This window comes from Odocoileus virginianus, unplaced genomic scaffold (assembly GCF_023699985.2).
Source record: "Odocoileus virginianus isolate 20LAN1187 ecotype Illinois unplaced genomic scaffold, Ovbor_1.2 Unplaced_Contig_4, whole genome shotgun sequence".
NCBI lineage: Eukaryota > Metazoa > Chordata > Mammalia > Artiodactyla > Cervidae > Odocoileus > Odocoileus virginianus.
Window position 1 is genome coordinate 2,290,510 of NW_027224321.1, and position 22,982 is coordinate 2,313,491.

The 22,982-nt window shown below is 44.7% G+C and overlaps 1 protein-coding gene across 2 annotated transcripts in view; it reads right to left on the reverse strand.

Annotated features, from left to right (window-relative positions):
- IQCA1 (IQ motif containing with AAA domain 1) overlaps positions 1-22,982 on the reverse strand; it is a 175,091-nt gene that overhangs the window by 60,165 nt on the left and 91,944 nt on the right. Inside the window, exons 9-11 of one of the 2 annotated variants that reach the window (XM_020905508.2) lie at positions 22,840-22,915; positions 11,710-11,816; positions 11,442-11,543 (exon numbers count right to left, since the gene is read on the reverse strand). In XM_020905508.2, the coding sequence (XP_020761167.2) occupies positions 11,442-11,543; positions 11,710-11,816; positions 22,840-22,915 (285 nt within the window). Of the gene's footprint in view, positions 1-11,441; positions 11,544-11,709; positions 11,817-22,839; positions 22,919-22,982 lie in introns of both variants that reach the window. The other variant, XM_020905507.2, reaches the window with a different exon arrangement.

Here is a 22,982-nt window from a genome sequence, read left to right on the forward strand (position 1 = left end):
CTTTTTAGTATTTTTTTCATCCAGGAAGAGGCCCATGATGGCAAAAGTGCTGAGGGCCTAGGGTGACCGACTTGCTCAGTTGCCAGGGATTCTTCATCTACTGAACCGTCAGGGACGCCCCTGTGTATGTGTTTAAGGCTACAAATTTCCCTCTCAGGGCTGCTTGGCTAGTATCCCAGATATTTTTATATCTTATATTTTTGTTATATGTTTTTATTCCTGTTTTTTCTTTGTCCTATGAATTAGAAGTGTGCTGTTTGGTTTCCCTGTGCCTGGACATTTTCTCGTTAGTTTCCTGTTCCTGATTTCTAATTTGAGTCCATTGTGGTAGGGGAAGACATTCTTCATAATTTCAACTCTTTTCAATCTATTGAGATATGTTCTATGGCACAAAATATGGTCCACCTTGGAATATGTTCTGTGGGCACTTGAAAAGAATATGCATTCTCTTTGTTGGGTGGTGTTAGTCACTCAGTAGCGTCCGACTCTTTGTGTAGGCTGCCAGGCTCCTCTGTCCATAGAATTCTCCAGGCAAGAATACTGGAGTGGGTTGCCAGTTCCTTCTCCATGGGATCTTCTCAACCCAGGAGTAAACTCGGATCTCCTGCATTCCAGGCAGATTCTTTACCGTCTGAGCCGTCAGGGAAGTGGAGTAGAGTGTTCTACAAATGTCAACTAGATTCTGTCTGTCGCTGGTGTTGTTGAGCTTTGCAATACCCTTGCTAATGATTTTCTGCCTAGTATTGTATCAATTCTTGAAAGTGATATGTTGAGTCTCCAATTGTAATTGTAGAGTTTTCTGTTTTTCCGTTTGTTCTATTGGATTTTGCTTCCTGTATTTTGTAGTTCTGCTGTTTGGTGTATGAACATTTAGGATTACCATGTCTTTTGTGGATTGGCTCTTTTACCACATATAATGTTCTTCCCTGTCTTTGACAATTTTCTCAGCTCTGAAATCTACCTTATGTGATATTATAAGAGCTTTCTTTTGATTGTTTACATGGTATATTTTCCCCATCCTTTTACTTACACCTGCTTATTTCATAATATATCAAACGAGGTTCCTGAAGATACAGTTGGGTCATGTTTTTAAATACACTTTGCTAACCTCTGTCCTTTAATTATTGTCTTTATAGACTATTTACATTTAATGTAATTACTGATATGTTAGGACTTCAGTCTACCATTTTATTTTTTTTTCTGTTATTTTTTTGTTACTTTATTTGGTTTTTCCTATCATCCTGTGAGTGACTTCAACATTTACGTTTTAGAATTTAACTTTGATGGTGTTCTTTGCGTGTATCTCTTTGCATAGTTTTCTGGCAGTTGCTCTGGGTGTTACATTATATATGTATAGCTATCAGTCTATTCATGTCATATTTTGAATGAAGTAGAAAAATCTTAATTCCCTTTATATCCTTTAACTCATACCGCCATCATTTGTTAACATTTTCTTAAATATCTCCTCTGCATACCTTGAGAACCATGTCAAATAGTATTATAATTTTTACTTCCATCAAATAACATAATTTTAAAAGGGCAGAAAAGCCTATTCTTTTTACCTATGTTTTTGCTTACAAGTTCTTTCTTCCCTTCTGATACTCCAGGTTTTCCTTTCCATTTAAAGAAGTTCCTTTAGAAATTCTCTCTGGGTGATTCTACTGGTGAAAAAATCTTAGTTTTCCTTCATCTTGATTTCCCCCTCTTCACTGCTGAAGAATAGCTTTGTTGGGTATAAATTCTGGTGGCATATAAATTTTTTCAGTGTTTGAAAAAGTATTGTATCTTTTCTTCTAGCCTCAATTTCTTATGAGCAATCCACAGCCATTTAAGGTGTTTTTTTGCCCTATAGGTAAAGAGTCACTTTTCCACCCCTGCCACCTGCTCCCCCCGCCATGCTTCCCAGACTTTTTCTTTGTCTTCAGTATTCAGAAGATTAACTAGGATGTATCTCAGATAAGATTTCTTTGTATTTATTTTGTTTGGGTTTCACTCAGCTTCTTAAATCTGCAGGTTTATATCTATCAAATTTGGGAAGATTTCAATCATTTCTTGAAACGCTTTTTCAGTTTCATCCTCCTTATCTTCTGAGACTCTGATGACATAAATACAAGATGTTTTTTTAACAGTCCCACAGTCCCTGATTCTCTGTTTATCTTTTCTTTTCAGTTGATTTTCTCTGTTGTTCATATTGCATAATTTCTATTGCCCTATCTTCTAATTCAGTGATTCTTTCCACTGTCACCTCTATTCTGCTGCTGAGCTCAACCAATAATTTGGATACTGTACTCTTCAGTTCTAAAATATCTATTTGGTTCTTCTCTGTATTATATACTTTTTTGTTGAGGCTTTCTATTTTTTTTATTTGTATATAGAAGCTTCATAATTACTCATTGTGAGATTTTAATTATGACAACCTTAAAATGTTTGTCAGATAATTCTGACATCTCTGACATTTCAGACTTGAGATCTACTATCTATTTTCCTTCAGTTTGAGATCTTCCAGGTTCTTCTATGATGAGTGACTTTCAATGAAACCTAAACATTTTTGTATTATGCTCTGAAGTAAAGTGAAAATCATTCAGTTGTGTCCAACTCTTTGTGACCTCATAGATTCTACAGTCCATGGAATTCTCCAGGCCAGAGTACTGGAGTGGGGAGCCTTTCCCTTCTCCAGGGCATCTTCCCAACCCAGGGATTGAACTCAGGTCTCCCACATTGCAGGCGGATCCTTTACCAACTGAGCTATCAGGGAAGCCCGTTATGCTACGAGACTCTGAATTTTAATCTTCTGTTTACACTCTGACACTGCTCTGGCAGGGGAATTGTGTGTATGTGTTGTATGGTTACTGTCAGGAAGGTAGGAGGATAGATTCCTCACTCCATTGTGAGGGGGAGTTCCTTCTATTTCTGGGGGGTGGGGCAAGACCTCTGGCTCCCCACATGTGGTCTTCCAATGACACTTGTTACCACTGGGAACTGGTGAAGGTCCTGACTGTCCACTTAGCTTCCTCTGATCCATCCCAGCAGGGAGGGAGGGAGGGGTGGTGACATTTTGGTCTTCTCTCACACCGCTCCACAGAGGATGTAGGGCTGCCTCCTACGTCTTCCTGGGGTAGGCTCCTCATGCAGCTTTGCTGGTGTGCAGTGGAGCAGGGGTCCTGCTTTCTGAGGTGTTTGAATGCGTGTTGCTGTTGTTCAGTTGCTTAGTCGTGTCCAACTCTTTGTGACCCCATGGACTGCAGCATGCCTGGCTTCCCTGTCCTTCACTATCTCCTGGAGCTTGCTCAAACTCATGTCCATCGAGTCAGTGATGCCATCCAACCATCCTGTCCTCTGTCATCCCCTTCTCCTCCTGTCTTCAATCTTTCCCAGCATCAGGGTCTTTTCTAATGAGTTGGCTCTTCGCATCAGGTGGCCAAAGTATTGGAGCTTCAGCTTCAGCATCAGTCCTCCCAATGAATATTAAGGATTCATTTCCTTTAGGATTGATTGGTTTGATTTCCCTGCAGTCCAAGGGACTCTCAAGTGTCTTCTCTGACACTGAAACTCAAAAGCATCAGTTTTTTGGCGCTCAGCCTTCTTTATGGTCCAATTCTCACATCCATACATGATTACTGGAAAAACCATAGCTTTGACTAGATGGACCTTTGTTGGCAAAGTAATGTCTCTGCTTTTTAATATGCTCTCTAGGTTTGTCATAACTTTTCTTCCAAGGAGGAAGCGTCTTTTAATTTCATGACTGCAGTCACTATCTGCAGTAATTTCAGAGCCCAAGAAAATAAAGTCTCTCACTGTTTCCATTGTTTGAATGGTGTAGGGTGGTTATCACCTAGAGTCTGCTTTGTCTGATATCGAGTTGCACTAGCTACCTTTTGGTTAGTGCTTTGATGGTTTATGGTTGACTGTTCTTTTATTTTCAACATATCTATTCTTTATGTTTAAAGCATGCTTCTTCATGGAACTCTACTCAATGCTATATGTCAGTCTGGATGGGAAGGGGAGTATGGAGGGAGAATGGATACATGTATATGTATGACTGAGTCCCTTTGCTGTCCACCTGAAACTATCACAACATTGTTAAGCAGTTAAACCCCAACCAAAATTAAAGTCTAAAGTGTGAGCACACTTTGTTTATTTATCTTTTTGTGAATCCCATGAACAGTATGAAAAGGCAAAATGCTTTTGAACTGTGGTGTTGGAGAAGACTCTTGAGAGTCCCTTGGACTGCAAGGAGATCAAACCAGTCCATCCTAAAGGAAATCAATCCTGAATATTCATTGGAAGGACTGATGCTGAAGCTGAAACTCCAATACTTTGGCCACCTGATGTGAAGAGCCAACTCATTAGAAAAGACCCTGATGCTGGGAAAGATTGAAAGCAGGAAGAGAAGGGGATGACAGAGAATGAGATGGTTGGATGGTATCACCAACTCGATGGACATGAGTTTGAGCAAGCTCCAGGAGTTGGTGATGGACAGGGAAGCCAGGTGTGCTGCAGTCCATGGGGTCACAAAGAGTCGGACACAACTAAGTGACTGAACTGAACTGAACTGAATTGTGCTTCTTATAAACAGCACAAAGTTTGTTTTTTTCCAGTATGGAAAGTATTGTCTTTCAATTAGAATATTTGGTCTGTTTTCATTTCATGTAATTATGGATTTAGTTGAGTTTAATTCTATCATATTTGTATTTCCTTTCTTTTTATTATTTATTAATTTACTTTTATTTTTATTTCTATTTTTCCTTTCCTGTATTCTTTTCAATTAATTTTTATTTTTCTACTTATCTTTGCTATTACTCTTTTGCTATATATTTTAGTATCATTTTAAAGAATTACAAAATATATCATTAGTTTATTACAATTTACCTTAAATTAGCCTTTCATGGTTTCCTGAGAAATGCAATAATGCCACAAGTCCATTTACTGCTATCTGACTTTTCTTCTACTGCTGTTCTATATTTCACTTGTATATATGGTATAGACACACATGACTCTTACTATTCTTGCTTTAAAAACCAGATTATTTTAAGAGTAATTAGCCTTTTATATTTACCCAAAGATTTACATTTTTCAGAGCTGAAAATTTCTTTTACCTCTCTGTTCTCTCATCTGAACTAATTTTCCTTCAGCCTGAAGAATAATATCCCTTTGTTATTTTCATATTGTGGGTCTGTTGCTGATAAGTCCTCTCAGATTTTGTTTGTCTGGAAATATCTCTATTTTATTTTCAGTTTTGAAGGATATTTTCATTCATGAATTCTAAATTCGTAGTTATCTTTCCAGTCCTTCAAGATGCTATTCAATTCCTTCTGGCTTTCACATAGCTTCTGCTGAGAGACTCAGTAGTTTTTCCTTATTTTTCATTACCCTGAAGGAAATGTGCTTTTAAAAAAAATCTAGTAACTTTCAGCATTTTGACTCTGATGTGTCTTTTGACTTTCAGCATTTTGACTTTTAGCATTTTGATTTTGATGTGTCTGGACCTCATTCTTCTTGAACCTCAGTGAAGCTCTTGAATTCATGGCTTGGTGTATTTCAACTGAATTGGAAAATTTAACAAACATTACTTTTTTATTTATTGCTTCTGTTCCATCCTCCTTTTTTGGGGCAAATTCTAATTGCACATATGTTACAACATTCGACTATGCCTCAAATCTCCCTTCTTGTCTGTTCTTTATCTTATTTGTTTCTTTCTATACTTCAGTTTGTATTTCCCACTGATTCGTGATTGAGGTCAACCTGCATTTACTATGTCCACAGTATTGTTAAACCAGGTAGAAGACTTCTTACTTTTGGATACTATATTTTTCATCTGTAGAATGTTTGTTTTTTTAAAAAGACGATTCTAAATTTCTACCTGCCCACACTGGCCATGGTCAAAGCTGGGGGCCACACGTGCTCCAGGTTACTCCAGGGCAGGATGTGGAAACTGTGGCCAGGCCACAGTGGGCCAGCTCCCCGGAGGGCACCTGCCATGGGTACTCTTGCTAAGACAGTGATGTCACAACGGGGCCACAGCCCACCCAGGGCTGATTGACAGTCCTGAGTACCGGGGAACTTGTTTCTGCCAGTGCAGACTCTTTGTCTGTCTCATTAGCTGGTGCACCTCAAACGCCTTGAAATGGACTTGGCATACAGTGCTCAATACATACCGCTGAATGAAACAATTAATAAAGAGCATCTGTCCCTCAATATCAGATTTTGGATCTCCAAATCACAAGAGAAGGTGGACGAAACTGTAAGCTAAGTAGATTAAACTGTACTGTGAAGTGTAATTGCTGAGAGAAACAGGCTGTAACTTTCTCTCGTTACGAAATAAACATGAAGCCACAGTAACTCACTGGGAGGTTGCTTGTTGAGTACAGAATAGCAAAGAAAGTGGCTGGATGCTCTGAATTTTCACCCATGCCATGACTGTGGCATCTTAAGGCACTGATCTAGCTGAGAGGGGTCAATCTGCATAGGATCTAGATTTGATGAGTTAACTAACTCAATAATATGTGCTGAGGACTTGCTATGTGCCAGAAAAGGTTACAATAGTGAGCAGCAAAGACACACAGTCTCTGCACTTCAGTAGATATTGGAAGGCAGATACTAATAAAAAGATCTCGCCAGTAAATATAACATGAAAACTACGATGAAGCACCAGAAAACCACTGTAGCACAGTGTCAAGTGCACGCAGAGCAACCAGAATTACTCGGAGGTCCCAGAAGGTTTTCTCGAGGATAAAGGACTTGGACTGACCCCAGGGATGAGTAGGGGTTTAACTACACTCAGGACTGAGGGTGGGAGCAAAGACAGTTCTTGAGCGAGAGCAGCACGTGCAAAGGCCCTGTGGTGGGAGGGAGCACAGTGTGTTTGAGGGACGAAGAGGAAGGTCAGGGTGCTGGAGTGCCGACAGGGAGGGAGAAGTGGGTGATGAGCCTGAAGAGCAGACCCCTTGCCAGGTCAGGCATGGCTCTGGAAGCCTGGCGGAAGACTGTCACCTTTATCCTTGTGGGAACTAGGGTGTCATTAAAGGGTTTCAGCCTGGAGTGCTAAGGTCATATCTGTATTTCAAGAGGGGTGCTCAGGTGGCTGTCTAATCTCTGATCAAGTCACTTTCTCTGGATAAAGCTGGAATAACACAGATAAATTGTATTCCTCTGAGTCCTTTTTCTCTTTTCTGATGTTCAAGGTTGCCCATTCCCCTTCTGCTAATGGTCTTCTTAAGGAGGGGATTTAATATAGCTAATTAAATCTCAGCTTATGAAACGAAATCATATTTATGTCTCCCAAGGTCGCTTGGATTGGAATTTTGAGGACTCAAAACTCTACAGTTGCACAATTACCATCAATCTGTTGTGGGTACCCTGAGCACATCTAGTGTGTGTTCAGTCAGTTTAATTACAAGACGGAGATTCATAGCAAGCCCATCCTGGGACACTTCACGAGCTAGGACGTGGTGAGGGCAGACACCAGGCTTCAGGGAGTGAGGGGGCAGCAGTGCAGAAGGTACCCTTGGGCCAGGCCGATTATCAGCTGCGGTTAAGAAGAGGAAGCCTAGTCTCAGCTGGAAGGGGGCAGTCACCTCCTGTCTTCATTCCCTCTTTTGTTTGGCTTGATTTCCACATTCAGTCATTAAAGCATCACTTTTTGAAGACAGTCAATTCGATAGGTCAATGAGTGGCATAAATAGGTGCCCTCACTTACTTGTGGGAATTACATATAGAGAACCCTCATCAGGCTATGGGCTTCCCTGGTGGTTCAGATGGTAAAGAATCTGCCTGCAATGCAGGAGACCTGGGTTCGATCCCTGGGTCAGGAAGATCCCCTGGAGAAGGGAATGGCTACCCACTCCAGTATTCTTGCCTGGAGAATCCCATGGACAGAGGAGCCTGGTGGGTTACAGTCCACAGGGTCACAAACAGTGGAACATGATGGAGTGACTAAGCATGCATTGGGCTACAATGATGGAGGCTCCAAGGAGACGCATGAAGGACATTCAGGTATTAATCTGAAGAGTCAGAGGCAAGCTGTAAAACTGTAAACTGTAAAGTCAACACAGAAGGCTTCAGGATAGAGTCACTGTAGACACCACACATCCCCCTGGGTTGGCAGACTAATCACTAATGCAGCTGAGAGTGTGACAAACTCAGGGAGCGTGTGAGTCCCTGATGGGACAGGGAGGGCTGCTGGACCACGGGAACTTGAGAAAGCCCACACTCCCGCCAGCTCCTCTGCCTGGAGTATCCTGGCCCCAGAGACACGGCTGGCTCTGGACCCAGGAGAACCATGTTCACACACTTCTGACGCCAGTTGTATCGGGGTTTCCTCCATCAAGAAATCTGCAACACCAGCTGGGGCTCCTACAATCTAACTCCATTCTGGCACTGTCAACCTGGAGATATAGAGTCTGATCCCACAGGTGAAGGGTGATATATCTCACAAGACTGCCCCCACCCCACTCCAAATGACAATCACATGTCTAGATCATCACCTGTGCTTCCGATCAACTGGCTGTAAATCTAAGGTTTCCATGACCCCCTCCATGGGTTTGATGAATTTGTTAGAGTGGCTCGCAGAACTCACGGAAACACACCTATCAGTTCATCAAGGGACACAATAAAGGACACGGAAGAACATCCAGATGAGGTGTGTAGGGCAAGGTCTGGGAGGCTTCTGGGCACAGGAGCTTCTGCCTCTACGAAGTTGGGGTGTGTTACCCTTCTAGAAAAAGCAAGAGGATTCCAGAAAAACATCTACTTCTGCTTCACTGATGATGCCAAAGCCTTTGACTGTGTGGACCACAACAAACTGAAAAATTCTTAAAGGAGATGGGAATACCAGACCACCTTACCTACCTCCTGAGAAACCTGTATGCAGGTCAAGAAGCAACAGTTAGAACTGGACATGAAAACAATGGACTGATTCCAAATTGGGGAAGGAGTACGTCAAGGCTGTATACTGTCACCCTGCTTATTTAACTTCTATGCAGAGTAGTACATATGAGAAATGCCAGGCTGGATGAAGCACAAGCTGGAATCAAGACTGCTGGGAGAAATATCAATAACCTCAGATATACAGATGACATCACCCTTTTGGCAGAAAGCAAAGAAGAACTAAAGAGCCTCTTGATGAAGGTGAAATAGAAGAGTGAAAAAGTTGGCTTAAAACTCAAAGTTCAAAAAATAGATCATGGCGTCCGGTCCCATCACTTCATGGCAATAGATGAGGAAACAATGGAAACAGTGACAGACTATTTTCTTGGGCTCCAAAATCACTGCAGATGGTGACTGCAGCCATGAAATTAAAAGACGCTTGCTCCTTGGAAGAAAAGTTATGATAAACCTAGACAGTGTATTAAAAAGCAGAGACATCACTTTTCTGACAAAGATCCATCTAGTCAGAGCTGTGGTTTTTTCCAGTAACCATGTATGGATGTGAGAGTTGGACCATAAAGAAGGCTGAATGTGGAAGAATTGACACTTTTGAACTGTGGTTGGAGAAGACTATTGAGAGTCCCTTGGATTGCAAGGAGATCCAAGCAGTCAATCTCAAAGGAAATCAATCCTGAATACTCACTGGAAGGACTGATGTTGAAGCTGAAGCTCCAATACTTTGGCCATGTGATGTGAAGAACTGGCTCATTGGAAAAGACCCTGATGCTGGGAAAGACTGAAGGTGGGAGGAGAAGGGGACGACAGAGGATGAGATGGTTGGATGGCATCACTGACAGGAGTTTGAGCAAGCTCCGGAAGTTGGTGATGGACAGGGAAGCCTGGCGTGCTGCAGTCCGTGGGTGTCGCAAAGAGTCGGACACAACTGAGAGACTGAACAACAACAACCCTTCCAGCATGTGGTTGTGTTCGCCCACCTGGAAACTCTCCGAATCCCATGATTACTGGGGTTTTATAGAAACCAGCTCACACAGGCATGATCAGGTATTAACTCCATGTCCAGCTCCTCTCCTCTGACTTGGGAATGGGGTGGACGGCACTGAGATTTCCAGGCTTCTGATCAAGGCTTGGTCTTTCCGGTGGTAACAAGTCCCAACCTGGGAGCCACCCAGAAATCCACCCAGCATTGCTTCATTGTAACAAGAGAGGCTTCCAGTGCACTTATCACTTAGCAACTTACAAGGGTTCCAGGAGCTCCATGCCAGCAAGTGGGGGCAGAGACCAATACGAACATTTTCTATTATCTCACAGGACCCCAGTGCATAACACAGAATATTGGGATCTGACTGGTCTCTGAACCACTGGGAGATGGATGAGTGGCAACTTAAAATTCAATTCATCAGCTTCCCTGACTCTCCAAGAACCCGCTCTTTGTCACTGGCCTCCCCCACAGATGATCTACAGGGAGAGACAGGTGGGCGTTTGAGGCACATGTCCTAGCTCCTCTGAGAGTTCTCATCCCACCTGTGGACTTGGGTACTGACAGGGCAACAGGCAGGAAGGCCAGGGGTCTCCGAACAGAGGAAATAGGCTGCAAGTGTCAGACACTGTTATATCTCTTAAGTGGCAGGAGGAAACAAACTGGCGATATTTTTTTTTCCTTCTCTATACAAATTTAAAAGGAGGTTTCTCTTAAAATGCTGTGTTGCCATGACACCTGGTTTCACCTGAAGCTAACTATTCTCAAAACCTTGAGTTAACCAATACATTTTTCTTATGGAAATGTTTGTCTTAAGCTATGTTAATGTGCTATGCATTTACCCCAGACTCTGTAAGTTCCGCCAAATGGCTTAGAAACCAGTATGTTATACTCAGATATTGTTCCCCTAATCTATGTAAACGAAACTATTTGTGTGGTAATCTGCCCTTCTACAAGATTCAAGTCAATCGTTTTATGGCCTGGGATGAATTATCTGGTGCCATTCTGAGTTTTAAGACATTCCTTTCTTTTCATTAACAGACTGCTAATCGGACACGACTGAGCGACTTCACTCACTCACTCACTCAGTGACTATATAACATCCAGCTGAAGACTAGCAGGCGGGTACTCTTTCTGCCCCCTTCTGATGCCTATGTCAGAAGCTTTCTCTATCTCCTTTATACTTTAATAAAACTTGATTGCACAAAAGCTCTGAGCGATCCAGCCTCATCTCTGGCCCCGGATTGAATTTGTCTCCTCCGGAGGCCAAGAATCCCGTGTCTTATCGTTCAGCAACAACCTTTCAGTACCACGGATCTGCAGTGATGAAGGTGGGGAGTTCATTCCCAGACTGGATTTATCCCATTTATGAGCCCACAACCCTGAGGGCTATGCATTTGGTGGACCAGTGCATAGTGGACCCAGGGAAGTCACCACAGGTAGGCACCTTTCCTGGAAAGCAGCCCGGGGCAGCCAGGGTCTGCCTGAGGCCCGCCTGGACCAGTCCTGGCCGCTGGGGCTGGGCTCCTGGTCACAGTTCAGTTCTGCCCTCTGCCTCCCAAGCGTAAGCATCACTCACCTTTTTACCTCCTTTCTTCTTTCCGAGTCTGGCTGACATTTCCTTCTCTCTGTTCACAGCTAGTTTTAAGTTTTTTAGTTCCTGTCTCATCAGCTCATCAACCTAGGCCAATAGAAAAGATACTACGTTTTAGGTGAATTTGCCTGCTTTGTGTTTTCTTTGTGGAGTTAGAAACAGCTTAAATTCTGGGTAGGTTACTAACAGGACGTTATAAAAAAGCACTGCAGTGAAAGACGTTACTAGGACTTTAACGTTAAATCCGCTTTACCTGCACTCTGATCTCTGACTCCAGTTCCTTTCGTTTGTCCTCCTTGATCAGTTCAGGGTCATAGCCCTGGGAGAAATTCCACGATTCGTCTTTATTCTTCCACAGGTCTGCATTCCAGAAGGAGAAAGAAAAAGAAAATGAATTTTTTTCTACTTGAAGACGAATGAAGGCAGTTTTGTGAAATATAACACAAACTCAATTTTCCACCCTATGTCCTTCTTTTCCACTTTCCAAATGGAAGAACTGTGCCTGTACAACATCTAAAAAATAAAGAAGAAAACTGCTAACATGAAAAGCTCCAATAATGAAGTATGAAACAAATGGTACTCTTCCGTACCACTGTAGTCATGTACGGATGTGAGAGCTGGACCATAAAGAAGGCTGAGCGCCAAAGAATTGATGCTTTCAAACTGTGGTGCTGGAGAAGACTTCTGAGAGTCCCTTGGACTGCAAGGAGATCAAACCAGTCAATCCTAAAGGAAATCAGTCTTGAATATTCATTGGAAATGCTGAAGCTGAGGCTCCAATCCTTTGGCCACCTGATGTGAAGAGCCGACTCATTGGAAAAGACCCTGATGCTGGGAAAGATTGAAGGCAGGAGGAGAAGGGGACAACAGAGGATGAGATGGTTGGATAGCATCACCGACTCAATGGACATGAATCTGAGCAAACTCCAGGAGACAGTGAAGGACAGGGAGCCTGGTGTGCTGCAGTCCATGGGGTCCTAAAGAGTGGACATGACTTAGCGATGAAACAACAATTGTGGGGTTATGGAATCACAGGTTAACTGTTTTTGTAATATGTTTTCCATTAGTTCTATTATTCAAATGATTCAATGAAATGGGAGAGACTTTGTTGCTAGTTCAGCTTACCCGTGATTTACCTTGGCCCCTATTGAAAGCCAACATTGAACACACAAGTACCCATCCCTCATCCTGAATTCAACAGCTGTGTTTTTGTATTACTTTTGGGATGTTTTTGAAATCATATATATTTTACATGTCCCTTTGGCCTTACCCTGGCAGTTAGGAGGATGGTTAGAGGAAATAAGGGTAATTCTGAATCACTGGAATAAATGGAAATAAAGCTGTTTTCTCAGAAGGGGAATTCCAAATGTTCACAGAGGTGCAGACCCCTGGACCCTGGCCATGGGATTGGAGGATCTGCCAGGGGAAAAAGACTCGCCAGTTGGGGAAGAGGTCTCTTCCTTGAATTTGTGTTCAGACTGTGATGAAATCTGCTGGAACCAAACCTGCAACCACCACGCAGCTGGGCCACTTCGCTGGGAGCTGGTCCCTGGGGGCACTGATGCTGTTCAACTCGGGAGGGCAGTCGAGGACCACGGGGTGGCCCACCTCTGTCTGACAATGGCTGTGACTGGGAAGAAAGGGGGCCTGTGCCAGTTCTGGATGGCAGGTGGTGAGTGACGGAGCGGAAGCTTCACAAGCACAGCCTCCCCTGTGACCACTGATTCTGAGATCAGACAGGAGTGTATCCCCCAACACAGCTGACCAAGCAGGGAGGGGCTGGCACTTACTCAACACCCAGAGGACAGTCACGGTCACAGACGGAAATGCATGTCTGGGTGCACAGGGAGCCAAGGGGTCAACCCTGCAGGCAGAGGGCAGAGAAGATTCTCGAGAGAGCTAAGTGGGCACACAGACGAGAAAGGAGGGTGGAATCTCTGGGTAAAGCACAGAGGCCGGGGGTGAGCAGAAGCAGTGAGAAAGGAAAGGAGAAGGGATGAGATGTGGTGGGAGCTGCAGATCCCGGGTGACAGAGCAACAGGGCCACGACAGGCAGACACACAAGAGTATACAGCCAGGCAGGGAATGGCCCCAAGGCTCCGGCCAGGGGGAACCCCTGTCAGGGGGATCTCCCATCCTACCACTTACCAGCTGCTGGCCTTACGTGGTCCTTTGCTTATTAACAATCTCCACCCCCAAGGGGCGAGGGGCCAGTGGGACAGTAGCTGTGCTAAGAACACTTAAAAACATTGTTTTTAGCAAGTGGAAGAGAGGACACAGGGCCACGGGGCGTGTCCTCTTACAGGGCTCTGAGTCAGGACCACACAGGACATAAATGGAGGGAGACAGGGAGCCCCTATTTTCCAGAAGTGTGAGTCGGGTGCACAAGCCCTGGGGGGACACCCTGACGCTGCTCCCAGCGGCTGGCAGGGAGGTTTCTGGAAGCTGAAGAGGGTCATCACAAACTGCTGACCTCACACAGGTCTGGTGGGCCGGCTCACTTCCTGGACTGCTGCCTGGGCAGAGGGGTTGCCCTGTCTGGATTTCAGGCTTGGCAAGGGCCTTAGCAGTCTCCCCCCAGTTAAACTGAGGGCAGTGTGGCCCGTGCAGGGCTCCACCAATCCTTGGCCAATCTTAGGAAGATGGGAAGGAGAAATCTACCAGTGATGCAAAGTTTCAGGGGCAGGTTTTTGAAAAAGATGAGGTTGAAAGTGCCCAGATCTTTTCCAGGGTGACCACTGTGAATTTATCAGAAAAAGATGACACATCACAAAGGTGGTGAAATTTTCATAAAATTGATGCACCCATGGGTTCTTCCCCAGCAGGGTGGCCAGGTGAGAGGTGGCCCAGCTACTGCTGAGGCTCAGACAATGGGATGCGATGATGGGGCTGGAGGGGCTTGGGGGTGTGCCTCCTGGACACCTGTCAGAGGTGAGGGTCAAGGCGAGGGACTTCCCTGGTGGTCCAGCGGCTAAGACTCTGCGCTCCCAGTGCAGGGGGCCCAGGTTCCATCCCTGGCCAGGGAACTAGGTCTCATATGTCACAGCTAAGAGTTTGAATGCCACCAAGAACCACATGCTGTAAGGAAGATCAAAGATCCTGCATGTTGCAACTAAGACTCAGCCAAATAAATAATTATTTTCTAAAAAGTTCAATCAGGGCTTCCCTGATAGCTCAGTTGGTAAAGAATCCGCCTACAATGCAGAAGACCCCAGTTCGATTCCTGGGTCGGGAAGATCCGCTGGAGAAGGGAAAGGCTGCCCACTCCAGTATTCTTGGGCTCCCCTTCTGGCTCAGCTTGCAAAGAATCTGTCTGGAATGTGGGAGACCTGGTTCCAATCTTGGGTTGGGAAGATCCCCTGGAGAAGAGCATGGCTACCTACTCCAGTGTTCCGGCCAGAATTCCATGGACTCTCCAGTCCATGGGATGGCAAAGACTCAGACACGACTGAATGACTCTCACTTCAAGCAGAATCACCACCCTGATGGGGGAGGTAGCCAGCCTGGGACTGCTGGAACAAGACAGATGGCGGCCAGGTGCAGCAGGGATGGGCACACAGGAAATGACTGGAAAGCTGGCTCTGAAGAGTCATCACTTTGAATAGTCATTCCCATGGACAGTGTCAGCAAGAGAGAGATATCCTGCTCATCAGTGTTCAGGGCAAGAATGCATTGCCTACATGGTCTACATGCCACCCCTTTGATGTGAAGAAATGTCTTAAGTCATACATATCTGAGCGTTTCTTCTTTGGCCTGAATCTCCCAGAAGGGGGATTTTGCAGTGAGCTTGTGAGGTGTGAGTACATGAAGGGTGGTTAATTCACGGGTCTGAAGGCAACTGCTCCTTCTCTGTGCATTTTCTGAAATCTACATAAGCTTACACTGAGGGAAACTCTGAAATGTAGGAATAATATGGGTTTAAAATTCTTTTTTATGGGTTTAAAATTGTAAGTTTTCCCCCTTGAAAATATAACTGCGCTAAAATGTTCCATTCGTCAACAGCAGTGGGGCTTTTGTGCTGGGCCAGTGGTAAAGAATCCACCTGCCAAGTTCAGTTCAGCTCAGTTCAGTTGCTCGGTCGTGTCTGACTCTTTGCGATCCCACAGACTAGAGCACGCCAGGCTTCCCTGTCCATTACCAACTCCTGGAGCTTGCTCAAAGTCACGTTCATTGAGTCAGGGTGCCATTCAACCATCTCAGCCTGCTGAGTATGAGACGTCAGTTGGATCCCAGGGTCCGGAAGATCCTCTGGAGAAGGACATGGCAACCCACTCCAGTCTTATTGCCTGGGAAATCCCACGAACTGAGGAGCCTGGAGGGCTGCAGTCCATGGGGTTGCAAAGAGGCAGACAGGACTTATCGACTGAAAAACAACAATACTCAGCAATAACAATAACAACTCTCTTCTAACAGATGATGACTGAATCTTGGTTGATGATTAAATCTCTGTGAGCAAAACCCACCTGCTTCATTAAGATCTTTTAGAGCAAAATTGCTTTGTTATTCAAAGGAAGGCGCTTTGCTTTTTCAGGGGATAGATAAGACAGGAAGTAATGCATTTAATAATGAAAGGGACCCAGAATATTCAACAGAAAGGAAAGCAAGATACGACTGTTTATGTGGAAGCAGTGGCACCTCGTGACATCCTCACTCTGGAGCCGTGACTCTGATTTACAGATAGAGCAGTTCCGAGCAGCCTTCGTGGGTTTTACCTAGAGGTTATGTAAACGGACCTAGTTTTCCACTGAAACTTTGTTTTTCCCATGACACTTTTGCACAGGGCACGTCTCAATCCCTTCAAGAATTTCATGGACATTTATAAATGCAGGAAGCTATTCATGGCTCTCAAAGGAAAACAATGGCCCGCTCTTTCCTGTAGCAGACAATGAGTTTTTAATCTGAGACTGGGAGAAGCCAGAGCCGGGGTAGTTTTCATCTGCTCAGAAGTGGACCGAGGAGGGGGCATAAAGTCAGTGATTAAAATGCTAATACTTCGTTTGAGAAGGAAAGCCTTTGATTTTTATGAAAAGAATGCTCAGATGAAGACACTGAATTTCTGTAAGTTACCGAAGACAGGATGGATAGCTCATCAAACACCCCAACAGCCAACAAGCAAAATCATGGTTCATGTCTCCTTCTCCTGAGTGGCTTGTAGTTTTCTTAGACTTGATGGGATTGCAAGGTAATTACATATAAGGTGTGGGCTGTTTCAAGAGCTTTGCTCGGTGGGTACATGGACTTTCCACAGGAACATTAGATGTCCCCCAAATTAATTTTTATCAAACTAATGCATGTATCTTAAAGTCAAGGCTATGGTTTTTCCAGTAGTCAGTGTGTATGGATGTGAGAGTTGGACTATAAAGAAAGCTGAGCATCAAAGAATTGATGCTTTTGAACTGTGGTGTTGGAGAAGACTCTTGAGAGTCCCTTGGACTGCAAGGAGATCCAACCAGTCCATCCTAAAGGAAATCAGTCCTGGGTGTTCATTGGAAGGACTGATGCTGAAACTGAAACTCCAATACTTTGGCCACCTCATGCGAAGAGTTGACTCATTGGAAAAGACCCTGATGTTGGGAAGGATTGGGGGCAGGAGGAGAAGGGGATGACAGAGGATGAGATGGTTGGATGGCATCACCAACTTGATGGACATGGGTTTGGGTAGACTCCGGGAGTTGGTGATGGACAGGGAGGCCTGGCGTGCTGCGGTTCATGGGGTTGCAAAGAGTCAGACACGACTGAGCGACTGAACTGAACTGAAGTCAGAGGGTATTAAAAAGATTATAATTTTTTAAAAACTCTGCCTTCCAGTTACACCGTCCAAGGGCATTTATTCCTACATTCATTTGTCCATTTAAAATGCATTGGCTAGACTCAGATTTATCCATAAACCTGATTTATTTATAAACTATGAAATTCATGCCCTGTCCCTGGTGGCTCAGCCAGGAAAGAATCTGCCTGCAGTGCAGGAGACCTGGGTTCTATCACTCGGTTGGGAGAAGACCCCCTGGAGAGGGAAATGGCTACCCACTCCAGTGTTCTTGCCTGGGAAATACCCCGGGCAGAGGAGCCTGGTGGGCTGCAGTCTATGTGGTCACAAACAGTTGCAAGTGACTGAGCGACTGACATACCTGCCTGGTCCTCGTAGACCTGTTGCCCCCCTGTGGGGACATGGAAACATACCCCTGGAAGTCAGGTGGAGGTGAATACTGCGGCCCTGGGGTGGGCACAGGTGAGGCTGGAGACTGTCATCCCACCTGGGTCTCAGGTGAGGCCTGAAGGGACAAGCATTCCAGGCAAAGGGAACAGAAGGCACGACAGCTCGGAGGTGTGAGTGTGAGTGGCTTGTGGAAGGAAGAGCAAGGGGCCCACGGGAGGAGGACGCAAAGGTCCAGCTTCATGGGGGTTCTTCTGCCTCTTTCTCTATTCCTCTCCTAATGTCTAAATAACACGCTTATACTGCTTCTTCTTCTTAAGTTCCAGCCTTTTCTTCCAATAATGTCTTTAAATTTTTATTGGACTATAGTTGCTTTACAATGTTGTGTTAATTTCCACTGTACAACAAGTGAATCAGCTGTGCCTGTTCCTGCAGCCCCTCTTTCTTGGATCTTCTTCACATTCAGGTCGCCACAGAGCCCTGAGCAGAGTTCCCTGCGTGGTACAGGACATTCTCATCAGTGACCTGTCTCATACACACAGTACATGCTCATTAGTTACCTATTTCACTCCTACAGTCAGTCAGTTCAGTCGCTCAGTCGTGTCTGACTCTGTGACCCCATGAACCGCAGCATGCCAGGCCTCCCTGTCCATCACCAACTCCTGGAGTTCACCCAAATCCACGTCCATCGAGTCGGTGATACCGTCCAACCATCTTATCCTCCACCGTCCCCTTTGCCTCCTGCCCTCAATCTTTCCCAGCATCAGGGTCTTTTCAAATGACTCAGCTCTTCACATCAGGTGGCCAAAATATTGGAGTTTCAGCTTCAGCATCAGTCCTTCCAATGAACACCCAGGACTGATCTCCTTTAGGATGGACTGGTTGGATCTCCTTGCAGTCCAAGAGACTCTCAAGAGTCTTCTCCAACACCACAGTTCAAAAGCATCAATTCTTCAGTGCTCAGCCTTCTTTATAGTCCAACTCTCACATCCATACATGACCACTGGAAAAACCATAGCCTTAACTAGATGGACCTTTGTTGACAAAGTAATGTCTCTGCTTTTTAATATGCTGTCTAGGTTGGTCATAACTTTCCTTCCAAGGAGTAAGCGTCTTTTAATTTCATGGCTGCAATCATCATCTGCAGTGATTTTGGAGCCCAAAAAAATAAAGTCAGCCACTGTTTCCACTGTTTCCCCATCTATTTCCCATGAAGTGATGGGACCAGATGCCATGATCTTTGTTTTCTGAATGTCAAGTTTTAAGGCAACTTTTTCACTCTCCTCTTTCACTTTCATCAAGAGGCTCTTTAGTTCTTCTTCACTTTCTGCCATACAGGTGGTGTCATCTGCATATCTGAGGTTATTGATAGTTCTCCCGGCAATCTTGATTCCAGCTTGTATTTCTTCCAGCCCAGTATTTCTCATGATGTACTCTACATATAAGTTAAATAAGCAGGGTGACAATATGCAGCCTTGACGTACTCCTTTTCCTATTTGGAACCAGTCTGTTGTTCCATGTCCAGTTCTAACTGTTGCTTCCTGACCTGCATACAGGTTTCTCAAGAGGCAGGTCAGGTGGTCTGGTATTTCCATCTCTTTCAGAATTTTCCACAGTTTATTGTGATCCACATAGTCAAAGGCTTTGGCATAGTCAATAAAACAGAAGTAGATGTTTTTCTGGAACCCTTTTGCTTTTTCGATGATCCAACAGATGTTGGCAAGTTGATCTCTGGTTCCTCTGCCTTTTCTAAAACAAGCTTGAACATCAGGAAGTTCACAGTTCATGTATTACTGAAGCCTGGCTTGGAGAATTTTGAGCATTACTTTACTAGCGTGTGAGATAAGTGCAATTGTGTGTAGTTTGAGCATTTTTTGGCATTGCCTTTCTTTGGGATTGGAGTGAAAATTGACCTTTTCCAGTCCTGCAGCCACTGCTGAGTTTTCCAAATTTGCTGACATATTGAGTGCAGCACTTTCACAGCATCATCTTTCAGGACTTGAAATAGCTCAACTGGAATTTCATTACCTCCACTAGCTTTGTTCGTAGTGATGCTTTCTAAGGCCCACTTGACTTCACATTCTAGGTTGTCTGGCTCTTGGTGAGTGATCATACCATAGTCATTGTCTGGGTCATGAAGATCTTTTTTGTACAGTTCTTCTGTGTATTCTTGCCACCTCTTCTTAATATCTTCTGCTTCTGTTAGGTCCATACCATTTCTGTCCTTTATTGTGCCCATCTTTGCATGAGATGTTCCCTTGGTATCTCTAATTTTCTTGAAGAGATCTCTAGTCTTTCCCATTCTATTGTTTTTGTCTATTTATGTTCTCCTTAGTCACCTGTTTCATGCATAAAGTATGTTCTCATGAGTTGTCTATTTTATACACAGTATCAATAGTGTGGCTATGTGGATTCCAATCTGCTTCTTGACTCATCAAGAAGCTCCTGACACAAGCACCTGACTCCCTGTGAAGGTAGAGGAGGATTTTGCTCTCTCCCCCCTTTTTTTTCTCTCCCACTTTTATTTCTTTATCCAAGATGTTATGATCAGAGGCGAAGGGAGCCAGGCTTTCTAAGTCCTGATCATGTGCTGATTTAAAAAATAGTCATGGAATTTAGAAAGATGTTAATGATGACCCTATATGTGAGACAGCAAAAGAGACACAGATGTAAAGAAGTCTTCCAACAAAGGGCAGGTAGTCAGAATGTTAAACGCCTTTTTGTGAATTAAAGAAAGCCAGATATCTTGAGTTAAGGAACTTAGCGCTGTTCTGTGGACAGGAAGATGCAAGAGTCTGGGCTCGCTGAAGTCATTCCTTCACATGCATCTCAGCTCTCTGGGGCCGGCATCCTGTGTGTTTCACATCCCGAGTTCCTCGGTGCTCACCACAGGGAGTGGCAACAGCCTCATGGCTGCCAGACCAAGCAGGTATTTTTTCTCCTTCCTGAGTGCCCTTAGGGCTCAGAAATTCCCATCTGGAGGGCTGGAATCACTGATGGCTGTGACACCTGCGTTTACTGATGTGGCAGGAATACTCCATTGCCTCAAGGACAGCCAGCAGAGCTCCAAAAGGGGGGTGGGGTTTTTAGAAGCAAATGAGCTGACAGTTCAAAGGCCTGGAACGTATCTCGAAGGCTGGTGATAGATACAAAGAATATGAGACAAGAGACGGTGTGTGCAGACCAGTACATAACGTCCTGTGACAAAGGGCAGCTTCTGTGTGGGGCCTAGCCGTAATTTCCAGGGGCACCCCAGCCGGGCCTGGACTCTGCAGGGTGGACTACGCGATTCCTAGCTAGGTCCCTTGGAAGTGGCTGCGGCCAGACTAACAAGCCAGCCAGCTGGTGCCACTGTCCCCTGGGTGTGTAGTGAGAGCCTCAGATGGCATGGGCCACCCGTGCACCTCCAGGTGAGCACTGCACCTGCCCACCGGAGCCAGTCAACGTTTGCTGAGTGAATATGTAAGCGAGTGGACGTTTGACAGAAGTAATAGCATTGCCGTGTGATCCCGCAATCCTACTCCTGGGCATGTATCTGGACAAAACTACAGTGTGAAAACATACATGCATCCCAGTGTTCACAGCAGCATTATTTACAAGTAGCCAAGACATGGAAACAGCCTAAATGTCCACTGACAGATGAATGGATAAAGAAGATCTGTCCCATATGTACAATGGAATAGTTCTCAGCCACAAACAGATGAAATAATGCCATTCTCAGCTCCATGGATGAACCTAGATATCATCATATTAGGTGAACTGAGAAAGAGAAAGACAAATACCATATGATACCACTTATATGTGGAATCTAAAATATGACACAAATGAACTATCTACAAAACAGAAACAGACTCACAGACATAAAGAACAGATTGTGGTTGCCAAGAGGGGGGTGGGGGAGGGTTGGATTGGGAATTTGGGATTAGCAGATGCAAACTATTATATACAGGATGGATAAACAATAAGGTCCTACAGTACACAGCACAGGAGGATACACCCAACATCCTGTAATAAACCATAATGGAAAAGAAAAGGGAAGAGTTGATATTCTCAGCCTGAATGATGGCAGGTCTCCGACTATGCCTGCTGACTGGGCTGAGTGATGTTTGTGTCTTCCCGGTTGTTGTAAAGAGAAGTGAGATGGGTGTGAAAACACGCCTTCCATGTCGTGGGCGCCTGATCAATGTTAATTTACCCTCTGACCTTCTCCCCCCCCCATTAAAGCAGTTGCCAAATCGTTCCGAGGTCATCCTTTCTCTGTGCTTCTGCCTTAGGGTGGCGTCTCCGGCCAAGTGGGACCCTGGCCACTAGTGGTGAGCGAGAGAACTGCAGGAGGGACACAGACTCACTTGACTGAACCAGCCAGCCCATCAAAACTGCCACGACTCTGATAGAGCTGCTAAGGGTGAGGCTCAACTAACTGGGGGTAGAAACCATGCATCAGTTAAAAATACATATTAAGTAAATTACAGTCCCACTGCAGTCCAGCCAAGGCCAGATAAAGAAGGAGCCACATGCGTGACTCAAGTGTGGAAATATTCTACTTCACACCCTTATGGCATTTCTCAGGAGTTTCCAAATAGTGCTAATGACCAGGGTCACCCTGGCAGGTCATTCCGTTTTGGGATTTATTGTGAGGGTGGAGTGGAACCAAAGGAATTGGACAACCATTCCAGTAAATTATAATGAGAACATCTCAAAGTCCAGTTCATACACTTGCCAAAAGAGCCAGACTACATTATGAACATGGGACAAAAGAATTAGGTGTCAGCATGCAGGCACGTGTCTTAGTCTAATAGGATTACAACATTTTACTGTACATACGGCACTGATTTTCTTAATTTAAACAATCCAGGGGAAATCCTTCTTCCCTTTCATTCCAAGTAAGAGAATGTTCAGCTGACGTCTCAAGGGTTTAAAACAGAACAGAGGTTGAGACGTATTCTGATCTTGCTCTTTTACCACCTATATGCTTTGAAGCCACTCAAAGCAATTTTAAAAGCAAGACGGACAGACAGACTTTGTAGTGAACTGCATGTTTTCAGCCTCTGGAGTTTGAGCAAACTCCGGGAGACGGCGACGGACAGGGAAGTTAAATGTGCTGCAGCCCATGGGGACGCAGAGTTAGACACGGCTGAGCGAGTACACAACAAAAGCCTCTCACGACTGGGCACCGACGTCTGCCCAACAAGGACACGCCAGTCAGCACTCCCGTCCTGGTAAACTGACCTTTGTAGACGTTATTTCCTTCCTCCATCGTATGAAGGAAGACACTCGGTGACATTTTCCACATCTCATCTTCTTCCTGCTGGAGCAGAATGACACACCCGTTAACGACAGGCATAGTTCACCTGCTGCGATCAGACATGGAA